The sequence below is a fragment of the Podarcis filfolensis genome (assembly GCF_964270895.1).
Source record: "Podarcis filfolensis genome assembly, chromosome: 2".
NCBI lineage: Eukaryota > Metazoa > Chordata > Lepidosauria > Squamata > Lacertidae > Podarcis > Podarcis filfolensis.
The window spans coordinates 20737218-20754713 of record NC_139605.1 but is presented as its reverse complement, the minus strand read 5'-3'; the positions used below and the strand labels follow the sequence as shown (position 1 = coordinate 20754713).

The window sequence follows — 17496 nt, the reverse complement described above, 5'->3', positions numbered from 1 at the left end:
ACCAAGGCCCCTTTGTCTGCAAGTTCAGCACGTGGCCGCTGCTGTCACGCACTGCCGATTCCCAATGGCCTTCCATCTATTTGGCTCCTGGATGAACAGCTGAGCTTGCTGCAAAACGGGGCGATGCCGTCCAGAGCTGCACCGATCGTGGGATTCACCCAGTGGTGTAGGTACCAGAAGGACGCCGAGTAGCAAGCTCCCCAGGCCGTTCCAGACCTCTCCAGTGTAGAGCACTTTGCTTCCTTGGTCATTGCCACCAACAAACCTGGGATGCTACAGTTCAGTCCACTCAAAAATGCCGTTCCAGTCGCACTTTGTGCCCAAAGCCAGGCAGAGAGGGGCTGGCTCAGAGCAGCCACAGGAGATGGCACCCCTGGAAGCAACAGGCCTGCTCCCTTCGGTGGCTCAGCGAGGTTCAGCCCTGCCCACTGCAAGTGTCACCACCCACCCCGGCTGCGCCAAGAGGATGAGTGTGACCCCCGGCTTCACGAGGTGCCAGGGCCATGCAAGGACCAGAGAAGATCCTGCCAGAGGGAAGTGCACAGGCTGGATGGAGAAGGTAGGGAAAGCCCTATTGGTGGGGCAGGGTGGAGATGTTGGTGCATTACCAGGGATAGATAGATATGTAACTCTGCAGCAATGGTGGGGAATTAAACTCAGGCAGGTCAGAATTCAGGATGGCATTGATGCAGAGGACCAGCATCCATGAATATTCCTGCCTTCACAGCACAGCTGTGTTTGCTGGTTCGTGCAGCGTGGATACCTGGCTCCAGGCCACCGCTTGCCAAATGTTCACTCTCCTCCTTTATAGTAAGACAGTACCTTCCAGGTGTTCTTGGCCTTGCAACTCCCAGGCAGCCAGACTTAATGGTCAGAGGTGATGGGCGTTGCAGTCCAGCAACTTTGGCTACGCTTGTCATTAGGCAATTAGGATACATGAGGGAGACCCTTAGGGCTTTGAAATTCACACGGTCAATGGGCTAGCCCTGGTACAAAGCCTGTGCTGGAGAAAGAAGCTGCCTGGTGGTGCTTCTGCATCCCTCCATGCTGGTTTACTGGTTTCAGGGCCGAGGAAAAGACCAGCCATCAACAAGGCTGAACAAGGGGTGTGTTAGCTGAGGCTGGGATGTACTTGCAGGGCTGTAGGAGATGTTCCAGCTTTACTGAAGTCCCATTACAGAGTTGCTGGAATAGATAGAATGATCAGGATTATGGATTATTCCTCCCTGCAACAGGGTAATGCACGCTTTCTGCTCGTGGTGTTCTAAGACTTTTGACCACCAGTACAAACTCCACTGCTGTATATCAAAACAGTTGCCCACCAATAAGAGAGAGTTTGAGGTCCACATAGTCCCGTTTACACCTGCCCAAGACTCAAAATAGCTGCATATTGGGACTGAAACTGAATAGAGAGCCAGTGTGGTGTAGTGGTTAAGAGTGGTGGACTCGTAATCTGGTGAACCGGGTTCGCTTCCCCGCTCCTCCACATGCAGCTGCTGGGTGACCTTAGGCTAGTCACTCTTCTCTGAAGTCTCTCAGCCCCACTTACTTCACAGAGTGTTTGTTGTCGGGGAGGAAGGGAAAGGAGAATGTTATCCACTTTGAGACTCCTTCGGGTAGTGATAAAGCGGGATATCAAATCCAAACTCTTCTTCTAGTATGTGCAGGTGTTATACCCCAAGAGTCACAACCCGCCTCTCACAGATTGCTGTTTGCTTTATTGAGCTACAAAACCTAACCTCCTATATCTCTTTCCCCCTCATGTCCAGGTAGGAGCTGCAAACAAGCACCAGAATAAAACTGCTCCCAAGACTCCCTTAACCCCAAGGCAAAACAGGATGGCTCTTCCCCAGATTCCCAAAGGAGGCAAGGTCTTTGGTGAGGCTCTGGCGTCTGACACTGCCCCACCTGCCACTGGCAGGATTGCAGAGAGCCTGGCGCTGAGCTAATGCTCTCTTGCTGGTAGTTGGAAGGAGGCTGGGCTGCTGTGGGGGGAACACAGCAGGTTCTATGTTGGGGCTTCCATCGGGTCCCTGGCCTCTGTGGAGGGCACAGAGCTCATATGCAGGGGCAAGGGGCTTTGCGGGGAATGCAAGCCAGAACAGAGGGAGCAGGGAGCACCTGTGTTCCTCAGAGGAAAGGGGCGCAGGCTGGTGCTGACATTCCCCAGGGAGTCTTGTATCAACCACATCCTTTCCCACATCGCCCTGCCTCAGGAATCCCCTGTGCACCCAGCCCAGTGCCACACTTGAGCCCAGGGCTCGAGTCTCCTGCCTCGCGCTTCACTAACACTTGCTCTGCTCCCATTTCTCTCGCCTCAGAGAAACCAGGCCAGAAGCTGCCAGGCCTCCCTGCCCGCTTCTCCCACGCCAAAGCAGCCCCTTTGGGCACTCCTGACATGGCGCCCTGGACTGGGCCCTCTCAGTCCGAGACCTCCTTCCATGCCCTTTTCAAGCCTGTGGTGTCCTTCTTGCACAGTGTCCCTTTCTCGGCAGCAGGAACACCCAGCTCCTGCAGCTTCTTCCAAGACCACCTGGGAGAGAAGGCACCGGCTGCCGAAGGGGAGCAGCGGCCGAGGACCCTGCTGCTCCAAGGCAAGGCGAAGCAGAAGGCAAGCCGGAGCAGAGGCTCGCCCAGGCACTTCCGGAGCAAGTGGCAGGGGGTGAAGCTGCCGCCCGTGCCCAGCATCACCAACCTCAACTTCAGCCGCAATTTCACCTTCTCCTTCTTTGAGCTGCCTCCGCATCAAGGCCCCCAGTACTGGCTGCAGCGACAGCAGCTCATCCGCCTCCTCATGAAGCAGCTGCAGTAGCGAGCCCCGGCCTACCTCTGGGGCGCCGGGTGCGAAACAAGAGGGACGGCCGCCAGGTGGAATGGGCGGAATGGGCGACTTGCACCACCTCTCCCACTAAATTCAGCCTCAAGCCTTGGAGAAAGCATCCTCCTGGTTACAGTGGGGCCCACAGAAATAAGATACGCACAGCCCCCATTCAATCAGCTTGCCTCTCTGCTCCACAATGAAGCTGCTGACATTAGACGCTGGTCAGTTTGTCAACGCTGGCAACATCTGAGTCCTCTTTCCCTCCCTTTCCTTGTCCTAAGCCGCAAGCTGATGCTGCAGACAGGAGCCTCTGCCCACCCTGGTATGCACAGAGCAAGTCTTTGCAACTGCCATGGACAACTAACGCCCCCTGCTCTAAGCAACAACTCTGCCTTCTGCCCAAACGGCAGACAGACATCTGTGTTTGTGTGAGGCTATGCAACTTCGTTTACAAACTTCCTTTTCTGATACGGGTGCCAAAGATTTTCTGTATGTGGGTAGGACATGGCCTAGGTTGGGGGGGGCGGGGTGTCAGTCAGCTCAGAACACAATAAAAACAACCAGTGAATCACAATTTGCATCCATCATCTGTGCTTTCTTTTGGATTGCTCATATGCCAGCTTCTGTTGTGCCTTCGGCCCGCTGGGAGCAAAATGGGAGGGATAAAAGCAATGCAACCACTACAGTGCTTAACCTGTGTGCTCGCCCCCCGGGGGAGTTTTTAGCCTATATGTTCCTGTCAGGGAATCAGGAGCAGGAGCACTGGGGAGAGAGGATTGGGAGAGCGAAGGGGAAGAATCCGAGGGCAGCGTAGGGGAGTATGACAGTGGCCCGAGAGATTCCATGAGCTTCTCCAGCGAATCAGAAGATTCCCAGAAGGGGGCGCCGATGGTCAGGGCAAGGGGGGTCCCAGGGGGGACGCACCAGAAACAAGGAGCCAGAGGGGAACCCCAAAGCAGCAGTGGAGGATCGGGACCAGTTTCCCCACCAGAGCGTAGTGGGGGGGGGAAGAGTCACATGTGTCAGGGGCAGTGTCTCCTCCAGAGAGGGAGTCAGGGCTGACCACGCCTCCAACGGAGGGGAGGTCAGTTGCAGCTAGCCCCCCCGAAGGGGGAAGCAGTGACAGCAGCAGTGAAACGGTCAGGAGGAAAGCTGCTGGCTGGGCGCGCGCGCCAAGTTCAAATGTGCAGGCGCGCGGAACAGCAGGAGACCCGGATGGGGAACCAGCTCCTAAAGCCCGCCGGAGGGAGGGAGAAGGCTCAGGGGAATCAGCGGGAGAAGAGGCTAGAAAGGGCGGAACCCCGGCGGGCAGGCGGACCCAGAGGAGGAAGGAGCAGCGGAGAAGGTGGAGCAAGGCTAGAATCTTAAATTGGTGTCAAGGGGGAGGAGACTCAGACGGAGCATCAGCGGTCTGACACTTGAGACGTGGGGCTGCGCGCTGCGGCTCTGGAAGTGAAACTGAACTTCAATAAAGACTTTTATACTTAACAACGAAGCAGCGTTGGTCCTTTGTGAGCTGGGACCTAGGGTAGCTCTGACAGTTCCTAACTGGAATGTCGCAACTTTGGCTCCACAAAGTATTTCAGCAGGCCCCCACCATCCGGAATGTAGGCGAAGTCTGTGCCCTCTCTCCTCTCCAGCATTGCGATCAGGTCGCTTTGGTTCAAGTCCAAAACATTGCATGTATCTGGGCCAGGCTGAGCTGTGATGGGTGATTGTCCAACAGCAACAGTACCGCACGCACTCTCCCCATTCTTGGTCATGTGACTGCGCTGTCCATTGCTCCTCGCAACAGAGCTGGCCAATGGGAGGGCCAGGGCAGGTTGCCTGTAGTCACCCCTGCAGGCTTGCTCAGATCTGGCTCAGAGGAGGCAGGTGGAGGGTGGCCAGGGCACTGCAGAACACTTCTCTCACTGCTCTCATCAGCTGCAACCGGGCAAACATCTGACCAAATAAATGGGGACATGGTTCCTGTTGGGAGCAAAAACAGGATCGTCACAGAGGCCTGATGCAACAGCTCTGAGGGCTGAGTGGCAGGTTTGTGCCTTCCCTTAATGGGTGCATTTCTCCAATAGTGCCCATGGACAGGGCCCCCTTCATCATGCAGAAGGCGCTGTGTAGACCTGAATTTTGTGGGAACGAAGGCTAATGTGATGGAAATTATGTTATTGACAGCATTCTATGTTATGACAGCGGTGTCAGTGATGGCATCAGCTGACTCTGAGTTATTAAATTGATGCCTGTCATTCTCACTCAAAGGCAAATTACACTTGTGGCTTTAGGCTCAGAAAGCCGATCCTTTTGTCTAACTCTTCACCTTAGTTAACATTTTGAAAATATTAGTACATCCTAAATGGAAGCTTCAAGTTTGCAAAGCTTCAGAAATGAGCTTCACATGGTGGGAACTGAAGTCTTTGGAGCCTTCTGCTCCAAAACCATCTTCCTCTTTACCACAGTTCTTGCAAAAAAATAATAATGCAGAGGATATAAAATAGAGCGGAGCTTCTTTTTTCCACTAGGTATATTACGGCCTTAGCATGGATGACTGAAGATGCCAACACAGCCTCCTGACTCAGAAATAAATAAAATATGCCAAGTTATGCCCAAGCTGCACCTCACTCTTCCCTTTATGAAAATGGTTAAACAAACAAGGAAGCCAAAGTTCACCATAGTTTCCTGTTCTGTACGAACCAGGAAACCATGATTGATGGTTTCTAAGCAAGCAAAGATGTGAAGCTGCTCAAAGATGGGTTACAGATTGTGGCTTATTTGGAAATCATTAACTGTAGTCCCAAGTTCAGACACAACAGGAAACCACCGTTAATTTCAGTTTCCTGGCTTAAAGGAGGAGCGAAATAGCTGCTAAGGAGCAGTCTGCAGGTGGACAGAGCTCAAGACCTTTTCTGGCATACGAAGTCAGGGAGCTACAAACCTGAAGCTGGCCACTCCCTAGGCTTCGCAACTCTACAAAGCCAAGCCTTGAATCCAGATTTGAGGATTCAAGATCAGTATGTTTCAAAACGAGCCTATTACAAGTTTACCTGACTTGTAGCAAATGCACCTTTCAGGCCAGATGTTCATTATGTGGAAATAGCCTGAGCTGATGCAGTGTGGACTTGCAACTCAATGTACCGTATTTTTCGCTCTATAACACGCACCTGACCATAACACGCACGTAGTTTTTTAGAGGAGGAAAACAAGAAAAAAAATATTCTAAACGAAACAGTGGATGTATGATTTTTGTGGTTCATGCTGTGGCCACAGACGTGATCCGACGGTGAGTTTGGGGTAGCCCAATGCAAAAATCCTGAGGATCCACGTGGAGCCAAGCTTTGTAACCACGTTTTTGCGCCATTGCAGCCCCATGAAACAGTGGGTGCGTGTGTGTTTTTTGGTGCAGGCTGTAGCCATGGATATGCTATGTGATCTGATGGTGAACTTGGGGTGACCCAGTGCAAAAATCCTGAGGATCCATGTGGATCCGTGCTTTGTAACCACGTTTTAAGTGGGGAGGGAAGGAAAAGCATTCAAGGGACAAGGAACACGCGTGGGGTGTGTGGAGAAGGATGCTGCTAATGATGCAGGAGATGGGTTTAAGGGGAGAAGGAGCTCATGTGGGGTGTGTGGAGAAGGATGCTGCTAATGATGCAGGAGAGGGGTTTATGGGGAGAAGGAACACGCGTGGGGTGTGTAGAGAAGGATGCTGCTAATGATGCAGGAGAGGGGTTTAAGGGGAGAAGGAGCTCGTGTGGGGTGTGTGGAGAAGGATGCTGCTAATGATGCAGGAGAGGGGTTTATGGGGAGAAGGAACACGCGTGGGGTGTGTAGAGAAGGATGCTGCTAATGATGCAGGAGAGGGGTTTATGGGGAGAAGGAGCTCGTGTGGGGTGTGTGGAGAAGGATGCTGCTAATGATGCAGGAGAGGGGTTTAAGGGGAGAAGGAACACACGTGGGGTGTGTGGAGAAGGATGCTGCTAATGATGCAGGAGAGGGGTTTAAGGGGAGAAGGAGCTCGCGTGGGGTGTGTGGAAAAGGAGCTTTTCGGTGAGCTGAGCGGGGAGGGGGGAGGGAAAGAGCACTGTTGCTTTAAAGGAGCCAACCAGACAGCAGCCACTTACAGCAGTGTAAGCAGCTCCTTTCCTCTCCCGCTTTGCTCCTTCTCTCCCTCTTTGCTGCTTTACGCAGCTAATGGTGAATCCCCTGCAACCCAAGTCCTGCTCAGCGGATCAGCTGAGACGCTGGGAGAATCGTAATTTCCCCCTCTCCCTCATCCCGTGCCCTCCTGTCCCCAGCAGCCTTTTTAAAAACTTTTTTACTGGTTTTCACTGCGCTCGTGGCTCAGAGCCCTCCTGTGCCCTGCCGTCCCTCTGCAGCCTCATTGCTCCGTTTAGAGAGCGCACGGACCTTTGCTAGCTGAGGCTGCAGCAGCTGTTGCTGGCTACACGGCGCTTTTCCGGCTCGCTATGGCTCCCGTTTGTCCCTCCTCGTGTGTAAGCGGCTGCTGCCCACTTTGCTGCCATGGCTCTCCTTCCCTCCCTCCTCCTCGGCTCCTCCCCCTCCTCCTGGCTGTAAAGCAATCAAAGCTAGAGCCGTGCAAAGCCCTGCAAGCGGCTCCCGCTTTGCTTGACTGACGGCAGCCATGGCTCCGGTCGAGTGCATTCGCTCTGTAACACGCACAGGGATTTTCCCTTACTTTCTAGGAGCAAAAAAGTGCGTGTTTTGGAGCGAAAATTACGGTATACCCCAGCGACTCTCCTCCCAGAGCACTTACCCCTAGGATATGCACCCGGTTGTAGTAGGAACTGAAGTCCATGCTCAGCTGGATCAGGAACTTGCAAATCTGCAACGCAAAGCAGAGCGATGACAGATTCACCTATGGGCACACCCAAAAGAGGAAGCCAAACTGATAAAGGGGAGGGGGGAAGGCAGCCCAACAGCCCCACCTCACAATATCTGAAAACTCAGCTCACCGCCTCCGTGCTGGCTGTGACTCTGAGCCCGGCGCTGGAGATGGGCACCTGCATCACTTGGCTCAAGATCTCCTGGAAAGGCAGGATACTGTTGAACAACAAAAGCCATTCGCCCTGCAGAAAGAAAAGAAACATGTGGGAGTCTCAGTAGGACAGCCTTCCCCAACCAGATGTTTTGGACTACGACCCCCATCATCCTTGACCACGGGCCGTGATTGCTGGGGCTGATGGGGGTTGTAGTCCAAATCACCCTTAGACCTATACTCATCACCCAGTTTGTTAATCGGCAAGAAGGGAACCAAGCAATGAGATTTCGGATGCAAGAAGCACAAACACCTGACTGTGGTATAGAAGCACACGGCGGTCTAGATTCCGTGAGCTGATTTGTGCAAGGCAAGTGTATTGAGGCCTGTTTTGTAGCAGAAAGTTTGGACAAGATCAATGTTTTCAGGGGCACCCCGAGACATTTTGGCCCCCGAGGCAAAACGCCTTGCTGCTGCACCCACAATGTTGGGAGGGCGTGAGGCTCTGCAAGGGCTTCCCTTCGAGGAAAAGCCCTTGCAAAGCCTTACCACCCTACCAGGCTGGGAGGGTAAGATTCGCTAGGGGCAGCAAAGATGGGTAGTGGAATACTCGGCTGCTCTGCCGCTGCCAATGCCTCCCTTACCTGGGTTGCTCCTGCAGGGGGCAGCACAGAGCGTCTGTAGGGAGACCGCTTCTTGCCTTTCCGCTGCCTGAAGCGGTTGCTTCACCCCGCTTCATGGGTGGGCCAGCTCTGCATATTTTAGACCCTCCTTCAGGCTTTCTATCAGTTGCCCTAACTTGGCTCAACCTGCCAAATGATGTTTGTGTTCCCAAGAACACAAACATATAGGAGCAGCCCTGCAGGACTGGATCGTTGTGCAGCTGGTGACCATTTCACACAGGGGTTCCATTCCTGGCCCCTGTGCTTGTCAGCGGAGCATGTATAAGTGCGCCCTGCTCCCATTCTGCCTTCTTCCAGGACCAAAAGGATCCACGCACTGGAAACCACGCATCAATTGGATGTGCCTAAAATGGTCGCCGACTGTATTCTTTTGTTTACCTCTTCCCTGAGAGATGTGTAGTTCAGCTCCGAAGGTTGAGGAAAGGCTGGGTACAGACCTGGAATTGGATAGGAGAAATTTGTTACCATAGGAGCATCTTAGGCAAAAGCCTTTCGGGGGATGCAATGATAGCCATACCGGGGGATTCACATTTCCTGCAGCAAAACTCCAAACCTGCCAGTTACAGAGAGCCATGCAAATTAAACCAACATTCCTAAGTTTGCTCAGTTGTTTTTTTTTTGTAATTAATCCCAACTGCAACTAAAAAGTAGGTGGGGAAGCTGCAATATTTAGGAGTTCTAAAGGGCAAAATAAAGGGCTGCATGGCATTTTGGGAGAGCAGCAATAAACCAGGATGCGTAAAAGGGAACAGGAGCTTGGGCCGTGGAGAAAGACATAAAGAGTTATAGGCAATGCGAGCTCTGCTCAAGAGTAGACCCACTGAAGTTAATAGACTTGACTAACCTAGGTTCACTAAGTTCAGCAGGTCTACGCTGAGTAGAAATGAGCTGAAGGCAGTGTGTGGGTGCACCATCCCTCGACCGCTAGAGCCAAAACTTTGCCCTTCTGGTTTCTAAGTCTGGGAGACACTGTGTGCAAGTTTCAAAGTCTGCCTCTGTAGTCAGGAGGTGTGTGTGTGTGTGTGTGTGTAAAGTGTCACAATTCCACACATGGCGAACGTTTTAATATCAGGTACCTTTCTGAATGCTTTTATCCAAGCCAAGGATCCATAGTTTCTGGCCGCCTGCTACAAATCACTGGCCAATGCAAGGGACCCTCCCTCCTCTAGAAAATTCATTACGATAACAGCCATGGCAGGCTGGCTGTTCCTAGTCCCAGGACCGACGGGGCCCCACAAGCACAAAGCACGACAGCTCCACAATCAAGTTGTTTCCTTGAATGCTGAATCAGGCGACTTAAGTACTGCCCCAGCTTCTTGGGGAAGGTCCAGGTCCAGGCCAATTGTCAACCAATACACAGAATCATGGCTGACATGGCACAGCGTGCGTGAAGAGGGGAGGGCTCTCACCTTGCTCTACGGCCCGCTGGTACGTTTCAAAGAGTGTGGCCAGCCGAGCACAGTTGTACATCACAAAGGCTCCGCTCTTGGTCCCTTTGGTGGAGATGCTGGTCTCCTCCACATCCAGGAGAACCTGAGGATGATGCAAAAATCAATTCTGGGTGGGGGGTGGGGAACAGGCAGAGAATGTCAGGTGTAGCCCTATTCCCAAGAAGGCCCTGGCCTCCCCTGCAAGCTACCAAGGTGCTCCTCTCCAAAGAATGAAAGTGAAGGGAGCACCGGCCACCATCTATCTATCTCCACTTTCCAGAAAGGGTGGCCTTGCCCAGGCCAACCCAGACTCCCTCCTCCTGGAAGAGAGGGATTCTGACAAATCCGCCTGCATAAGGCTAATTGTGTCTGCTCATTTGCAACTGTCCTTTATTCATGGCCCATCACATCCACATCTGTCAAGGTGATGATAACCACCACCCCCTTCCCTTGGCCCAAAGTTGCCTGTTGCATTCTTCCGATTCACTCTAAGCCAGTTTGCTATTTTCTTATGTCCCCAAATTCATCTACACTCCCCAGTGTTGCAATGCCTCTGTCCACTGTCCCCATACCTGTGCACCTAATTACTCTGTTAAGAAAGGGTTATGGGTTTTGTTTTGGAGCTAGACATTCCCAGCTGCTGTAACTTGGGACTGTAAGCTGAGGGAGTGGTAACTGCTACAACATGAAGCATGAGTCATGTTTTAAACCAGGCATAGGCAAACTCAGCCCACCAGATGTTTTGGGACTACAACTCCCATCATCCCTGACCACTGGTCCTGTTAGCTAGGGATGATGGGAGTTGTAGTCCCAAAGAAAGCAGTTCCACGCAGCTGAAATTATACCACTTCCACCCATGAGCAACCCAATCGCCTCCTGACTGTGAACGCACCACACCTGAAAGGGACTCCTCCGCTTACCTGGTTCCGATGGGTCGTGCTCAGCATCTCAAATCGGATGGCAGCTGATGTCAAGACGCCGACTGTTTCCGTCCAGGTGTCGTCTAAAGGAAGGAAGCCGAAAAAACAGACCAGCAGTTACAAAAGCATTGATAATTGAAAGCATTCCTTTTTTTAAAGAAGCTTTTGATTCTATTGCCACTTAAGGGCTCTTGTCTTTTGCTGCTGTTTCTTAGTTTGATAATTTGTGTTTCAATTATTGGGTTAACCGTTGTTTTAATGTTTGCTTTCATTTTTGCAAGCTGCTCTGACTGACTCCTTTGTGGCAGGGGAAAGCGCGGCTATAAATTTGTTGGAGATGTAATTTATAAATACAGTGGTACGTTGGGTTACATACACTTCAGGTTACAGACTCCACTAACCCAGAAATAGTACCTCGGGTTAAGAACTTTGCTTCAGGATGAGAACAGAAATCGTGCTCCGGCGGCGCGGCAGCAGCAGGAGGCCCCATTAGCTAAAGCGGTGCTTCAGGTTAAGAACAGTTTCAGGTTAAGGATGGACCTCCGGAACGAATTAAGTACTTAACCTGAAGTACCACTGTAAATTAAAAAGGAGCTCAGTGGAACTGGAGTGTTCAGTGGAAGAGACCACTTGGGAGCTGGGGCGCATCCAGGATGAAATGCTTATGGTTCCCCTGTCCAACAGGGTGGAAGGGAAGTCTGGTAGACTCATAATAAAGCCTTTTCAAGCAGTTGGGCAAGACATTCAACTGAAGTGGGCAAGAAACCCAGAATAACAGGAAGAACAACCCCCAACATGCCAGCTGTAGGACACATCTAAACCTCCCAGAAGCAGAAACAAGGAGACAGAACAGCATGCAACAAATGAAGAGACAAACCATTACCTTGAGAGAGGTCCCCATATTTCAGCACTGAAGCCTCGTACATCTGGGAGTTCCGCAGCCTATAAGCAAGGAGATGTTGCAGCCCCTCAGAAAAGAGAACATGTCATACTTACAGTGCCACGGGGGCAAAACCAAATGCTGAATAATACTAGTGCTGGTGGGAAAAGGTAGGGAGAAAGACCCCGTCCACATGTGCAGACTCAGTACAGTGGTACCTCTGGTTGCGAACGGGATCCGTTCTGGAGCCCCGTTCACAATATGAGCAGAATGCAACTTGCGTCTGCGCGGGTCACGATTTGCCGCTTCTGCGCATGCGCGTGACATCATTTTGAGCGTCTGCGCATGCATGAGCGGTGAAACCCAGAAGTAACCCTTTCCGGTGCTTCCGCAACCTGAAAAGACGTAACCTGAACCGAACGTAACAAGAGGTATGACTGTACCGGCAAAGTTTCTCAATGCATTCTTCTGAACCACAATGCCAGGAGCCCCACCACACTCAGGACTCTGGAAACAAAGCTGTTTGTCCAAAGTCAAGAACGAGGGCTTAAGACAGCATCACAAACCAGCTGCTTATCAAGCAGCTGTAATGCAGCAATTTCCATGAGCGACCGAAAGGTAAGTGCAGAATACCCAGAAGGTAAGCGCAAGCAAGAGCGTGCTTTCATCACCAGCTTGCCCTTGCGGAAAAATAACCGCTTCACTGTTATTAGTAAAGCGGAAGGGTCCGGTGTGGGAAGGGTCGTGGCAGAGAAAAGCAACTTACTGGAAATACTGAAGAGCACCCATGGGAGAGGCACAGCGAGTGACTTTGACAGGCCCACAGACAAGGTGTTTCTAGGGAATAAATAGGTAACAAAGCATTAGTCGCCCACAACCGCCATGTGCTTGCTTTTTGCAACAGAAAGAAAGCTCCCCAATTGACATAAATGGGAGCTTTTCTCCCCTCTTAAAAAAGAAAAAAAACGGAGCAGGAAATTCCAAATGGGGCTGCAGTGAGGTCAAAGGTAAAAGTCCCTTCCCCTGTGCTACGGTCCCAATCTGACCCCACAGCAACCCAACATAGCAGGAAGAGCTTTACACACAGCTTGTACCGTATGCCATCCTGGAAAGAAAGGGTACTCCTCACCTGTGAAACTGCGAGGACTGGTGGGGCTAACAGCCTCAATAGCAAGTCCACCTTCTGCTGCTGGAAGGCCTCCTCGCTGCTCACCACATGCACAATGCAGCAGTGTTTTTCTGGTGCAGCCACCTGCAGAAGAGCAAGTAGAAAAAAGACAGTCACGGAACCAAGAAATTACACAAAACAATGAAATACCGTGAAAATCCCTGAAACGAGAAGTAATCGACTAGAAATATTATCTTATAGAAATAAACTAAATAATAAAAATCAAAAAGTTTAAGGAAAAAATTAGAAAAACCTAGAATATTACAATACTTCAGAATTCTGGGGAGTTTTAACCCCATTTTTGAATTTTGGTCATTTAAGGTTTATGATTTTTTCTATTTCCTTCTGAGGAAACTGAATAGTTCAGTGAAACAAGGTTTGTAGCCGGCATCCCGTTAAGGCTTTGTACAATTCTAGGTTTTTCTAATTTTTTTCCTTAAGCTTTTTGATTTTTATTATTTAATTTATTTCTATAAGATAATATTTCTAGTCAATTACTTCTTGTTTCAGGGATTTTCACGGTATTTCATTGTTTTGTGCAACCTGCAGAACAGCGGCAGCTCACATGAGATGCAGAGACCACACAAGAGGGTTGCTCCGTTCACCCCTGGCTGAAGTCTACTCACCGTGCACTGCAGGGCCACACGCTGCAGCTCAGCCACATGGCGCAGCTTTTCCTCTGTTACTGAAAAGGAATGAATTATTATTATTATTATTACTACATGTATACACCCATACATAGTTTTATTTGCACGCTGCCTTTCCACAGTTCAAACCACGATCATTGTGGCTTACAACATATAAAAAGATACATAACTACAACGTAAGAAAAGTAGTCATAATCCGATAAATTTTAAAAATACAATACCAAGCTGAAAAATTTCCACGCTAATCACAACAAAATCTGAAATGAATATACGAAAAAAAACCAACAGCAACAACGCCCCCCACAACTAAACCACCCAAACAATGCCCCAGCCCCACCTTTCCTACAGACAACTCAAGGTGGGATACATGGTTGTCCCCATGCGCTCCCCCCAACCCATTATATCCTCACAACAACCTTGTGAAGTTGGTTGGGCTGAGAGTCAGTAACTGGCCCAAGGTTACCCAGTTATCTTCATGTCTGAGTTAGCACTTGAACCCTGGTCCAGGTCCCTGTCCAACATTCCAACCACAGTGCCACACTGGCTCTCAGGAAATATTGTGTGAAGGGTGTTCAGTTTCTGCTCTGCCTGTTTCTGCAGCTCTAGAGCTCTTGGTTTCCTAGCGCTTAGTGCAACCAAGGCAAATCTAAAAAAATGTAGTATAAACACTGACAACTGGGAAACACTGGCCTGCGAGCGCTCCAATTGGAGAACAGCCTTTACCAAAGGGGTCATGGGCTTTGAAGACACTCGAAGACACTTGAACTCAGGACACAACTCAGGGCTTTAAGACACTTTGAAGATACTCAAACTCAGGACACAAGGGAGAAATGTGCTAAGAGGAAGGCACGCTTGGCAAATCCACACTGTGATCAACTCCTGCCCGGAAACCAATGTTCCCACTGTGTGGGATCCAGATGTGTGGATCCAGAATTGGCCTCCACAGTCACCTACAGACTCATTGTTAAAACCGTGTTTATGGAAGACAATCTTACTCGACTATGAGCGATCGCCAAAGAAGAAGAAGTGCAACCAAGTGGAACTAATTCAACCGTGATCCAGCCACAGCTATTTCCTTGATAAAAACACCCGTCAGGTCAATAGACTTGGTATAACAGCATTGGAACTGGTTTCCAATTATTTTATTTGGTTTGGCTAAGAGAGAGTGACAGGCCCAAGGTCACTCAGCAAAAATTCAAACCTTTTTCTCCCAGGTCCCCTAGTCCAACACTCTAAGTGTTACACCACAGAGGCTCCCATATTAGCTTGGCAAGTCATCTTCTCAGTCCTCAACCTACATTGTTGTGAAGGTAGATACAAAAAGATCCCTGTCTTAGGGATAAGGCAAGCATCTGTTTAAAAATGATAAAATAAAGCGCCTACCAAGAAAGACGTCCACATTAGGGTCATAGCCCTCCAAGTCTTCCTGCTCCTCCTCAAGGAATCCTTTCAAGTGCACTTTGCACACAACAGCATTCTGCTCCGTCTGGTCAAAAGTGGCATGAGAACATTGGCGAAGGTTTTCCTTCATGGCTTGAATATCCTCAGGGCTTTGGGAGGCTTCCAAAGCTGAAGGCCACTTAACTCGTAGCCGTTGCAGGAATCTATGGATTTCCTCATCAACCGAAGATGGGACCAGGTGTACATCCATCCTGAAAGGCAAAGAACCACACATAACATTGGCCATACAACTGCCAAAGTGAGCAGAAGAAAAACTCTCCATATTCTACACAAAGAACAGCTAAAGGTCCAGTATGGACTGAGTGCTGTATTTAAAGGCTTGACGGTAGAGCACTGCTTTCCAAATCTGAACTTCTCCTCCACAGAAATGAAGGCTAGAACCAAGAGCTCTCTTAAAAAGAAGGAAAGATTCTCAGAATGTTGCCGAAGTCCTAGAAAGGACAATACAATGGTATCTCAGGTTACATATGCTTCAGGTTACAGCCTCCACTAACCCAGAAATATCACCTCAGGTTAAGAACTTTGCTTCAGGATGAGAACAGAAATCGTGCTCTGGCGGTGCGGCAGCAGCAGGAGGCCCCATTAGCTAAAGTGGTGCTTCAGGTTAAGAACAGTTTCAGGTTAAGAACGGACCTCCGGAACGAATTAAGTACTTAACCTGAGGTACCACTGTACTGTTCTCTCCAAAACACAGCACATTCACAGCTATAGAAGCAGCTTTGAACTGTGGGGAGGACAAATTAATGCTGCAATCGTCTGCATGCCTACTTAGAAGTCACCCCCACTGAACAATGTTGCATCTATTTCTCATTGTGTGTAAAGTTGTAATAAACAAATAAGAAAGCCACACATGTTCCTGGATCCGTGATTGACAATTAGAATAGGTCCATTGAGTTGCATCTACTAACCCTTGAGCTCGGAGTGTGCCTGCAAGGTGGTCAGTGACCAGTATGGTTCTCAGGTGACTCAAACTCAGCGAGTTCAGGCCCTTGCAGCCGTGCAGGGGCACACAGTTCAGGAGGATGCTGTGCCCATGGGCTGTTTGAGGGGGCTCCGCATACACAGAAATGGCTTTCAGGACCTGCTCAAAGACAGCAGGCCTCTCTAACTGCACAGTCAGTCCAGCTGGGCTCTTTTGGCAACTCCGGATGGGTGGCAACCCTGGGTGTTTAAGTGAAGACACACTCTCAGCAACGCCATCGGGAACCTGTTGTGATACAAGAAAAGGGAGATGAGTCAAGGAGCGTCGACTTCCTCCTGGTTTGCGCTGTTCAGGAGCAGAAACAAAGCAGGTCACCATGTAGTTAGATTTAAAAAAAAAAAAAAGACAACCCAAATTTCAAGCACAAATAGATCACAGCTGGGCTTTCTTAGCTAAAATGCTGTGGGTGACGTATTAAAACCTGGTCTCTAGATCACTAAAATAATCTGCTGCAGAGAAAGAATTAGTAGGTGACTTCTGCAGTCAAGTCTTCTCTAAGATACCTGGAAAGAGGAGTATAAATAAAATATGGAGTGATAAGTGTTGGTGCTGACCTTTAAACCCCTAAACAGCCTCGGCCCAGTATACCTGAAGGAGCATCTCCACCACCATCGTTCTGCCCGGACACTGAAGTCCAGCTCCGAGGTCCTTCTGGCGGTTCCCTCACTGGGAGAAGTGAGGTTACAGAGAACCCGGCAGAGGGCCTTCTCGGTGGTGGCACCTGCCCTGTGGAACACCCTCCCATCAGATGTCAAGGAAATAAACAACTATCTGGTTTTTAGAAGACATCTGAAGGCAGCCCTGTTTAGGGAAGTTTTTAATGTCTGGTGTTTTATTGTGTTTTTAATATTCTGTTAGAAGCAGCCCAGAGTGGGGAGGCTCGGCCAGATGGGCAGGGTATAAGTAATAAATTATTATTATTATTATTATTATTACTACAACCATAGAGTTGTAAGTTGTACGAACCCCCTAGGGTCATCTAGTCCAACCCCCTGTAATACAGGAATAATAATAATAATAGTAAATCACAAAGCACCACCTGACAGCTGGAGGTAGTACCTCACAGGGGAACTAACTATTTGCATACCAATAAATGAATACAGGCAAGGCAGCCCCGCCCCATCGCCCCGCCCCTTTCCGCGAAGGACACGCCCCCTTACCTGCCCGTCCGCGAACATGGCCATCAGGGCAGCCTGCGGAGCCAGGAAATCCCTGCTACGTAAGTTCCGGGCGCTGCTCTCCTTGAACCAGACCGGGCCACGAGCACCGACCCCGGCCTTTCCTCGGAGAGCAGCGTTCAAGGCCTCCAGGGTCTCGGAGACAGACAGGCGGCTCTCGCGCGTCTCCATGGCGACTCCGGAATTCTTTCCTGGTGGGCGGGGGAGGGGGGAAGTCCGCCCGTTTTTCCAGGATGTGATGTCATGATGGAAAATAAACATAGAACTATAGGATAGACTGACTTCCGGGTGGAGCCAAAGCTGGCATGGGCATCGTAGGAGTGGGATTCTGCC

The 17496-nt window shown here is 50.2% G+C and overlaps 2 protein-coding genes across 2 annotated transcripts; one reads left to right on the top strand and one right to left on the bottom strand.

Annotated features, from left to right (window-relative positions):
• Nucleotides 1–295: 295 nt before the first annotated feature.
• Nucleotides 296–3393, top strand: LOC310757162 (uncharacterized protein; the record flags this gene model as incomplete). The annotated part of the gene is made up of 3 exons (XM_083602383.1): nucleotides 296–559; nucleotides 1770–1878; nucleotides 2322–3393. 3 exons carry the CDS (start codon nucleotides 296–298, stop codon nucleotides 2810–2812), a joined length of 864 nt encoding a protein of 287 aa, XP_083458509.1. The 3' UTR covers nucleotides 2813–3393.
• Nucleotides 1701–17376, bottom strand: DALRD3 (DALR anticodon binding domain containing 3). Its single transcript, XM_083601445.1, has 15 exons — nucleotides 17146–17376; nucleotides 15912–16210; nucleotides 14926–15194; nucleotides 13522–13580; nucleotides 12857–12979; nucleotides 12494–12564; nucleotides 11731–11789; nucleotides 10848–10930; nucleotides 9907–10030; nucleotides 8876–8934; nucleotides 7792–7905; nucleotides 7593–7661; nucleotides 4361–4792; nucleotides 2247–3557; nucleotides 1701–2156 (listed from the first exon to the last, which is right to left on the bottom strand). Exons 1-13 carry the CDS (start codon nucleotides 17332–17334, stop codon nucleotides 4673–4675), a joined length of 1638 nt encoding a protein of 545 aa, XP_083457571.1. The 5' UTR covers nucleotides 17335–17376; the 3' UTR covers nucleotides 1701–2156; nucleotides 2247–3557; nucleotides 4361–4672.
• Nucleotides 17377–17496: the final 120 nt, after the last annotated feature.

Excerpts from the sequence above, each read along its gene's own strand:
- DALRD3 (XM_083601445.1), bottom strand. The coding sequence starts at position 17,334 with ATGGAGACGCGCGAGAGCCGCCTGTCTGTCTCCGAGACCCTGGAGGCC. Across the intron at positions 12,980-13,521 it reads GTGTGGCCCTGCAGTGCACG|GTGGCTGCACCAGAAAAACA; the intron begins GTGAGTAGACTT and ends GCTCTTCTGCAG. Across the intron at positions 4,793-7,592 it reads ACCGGGTGCATATCCTAGGG|GAACCATGTCCCCATTTATT; the intron begins GTAAGTGCTCTG and ends TGCTCCCAACAG.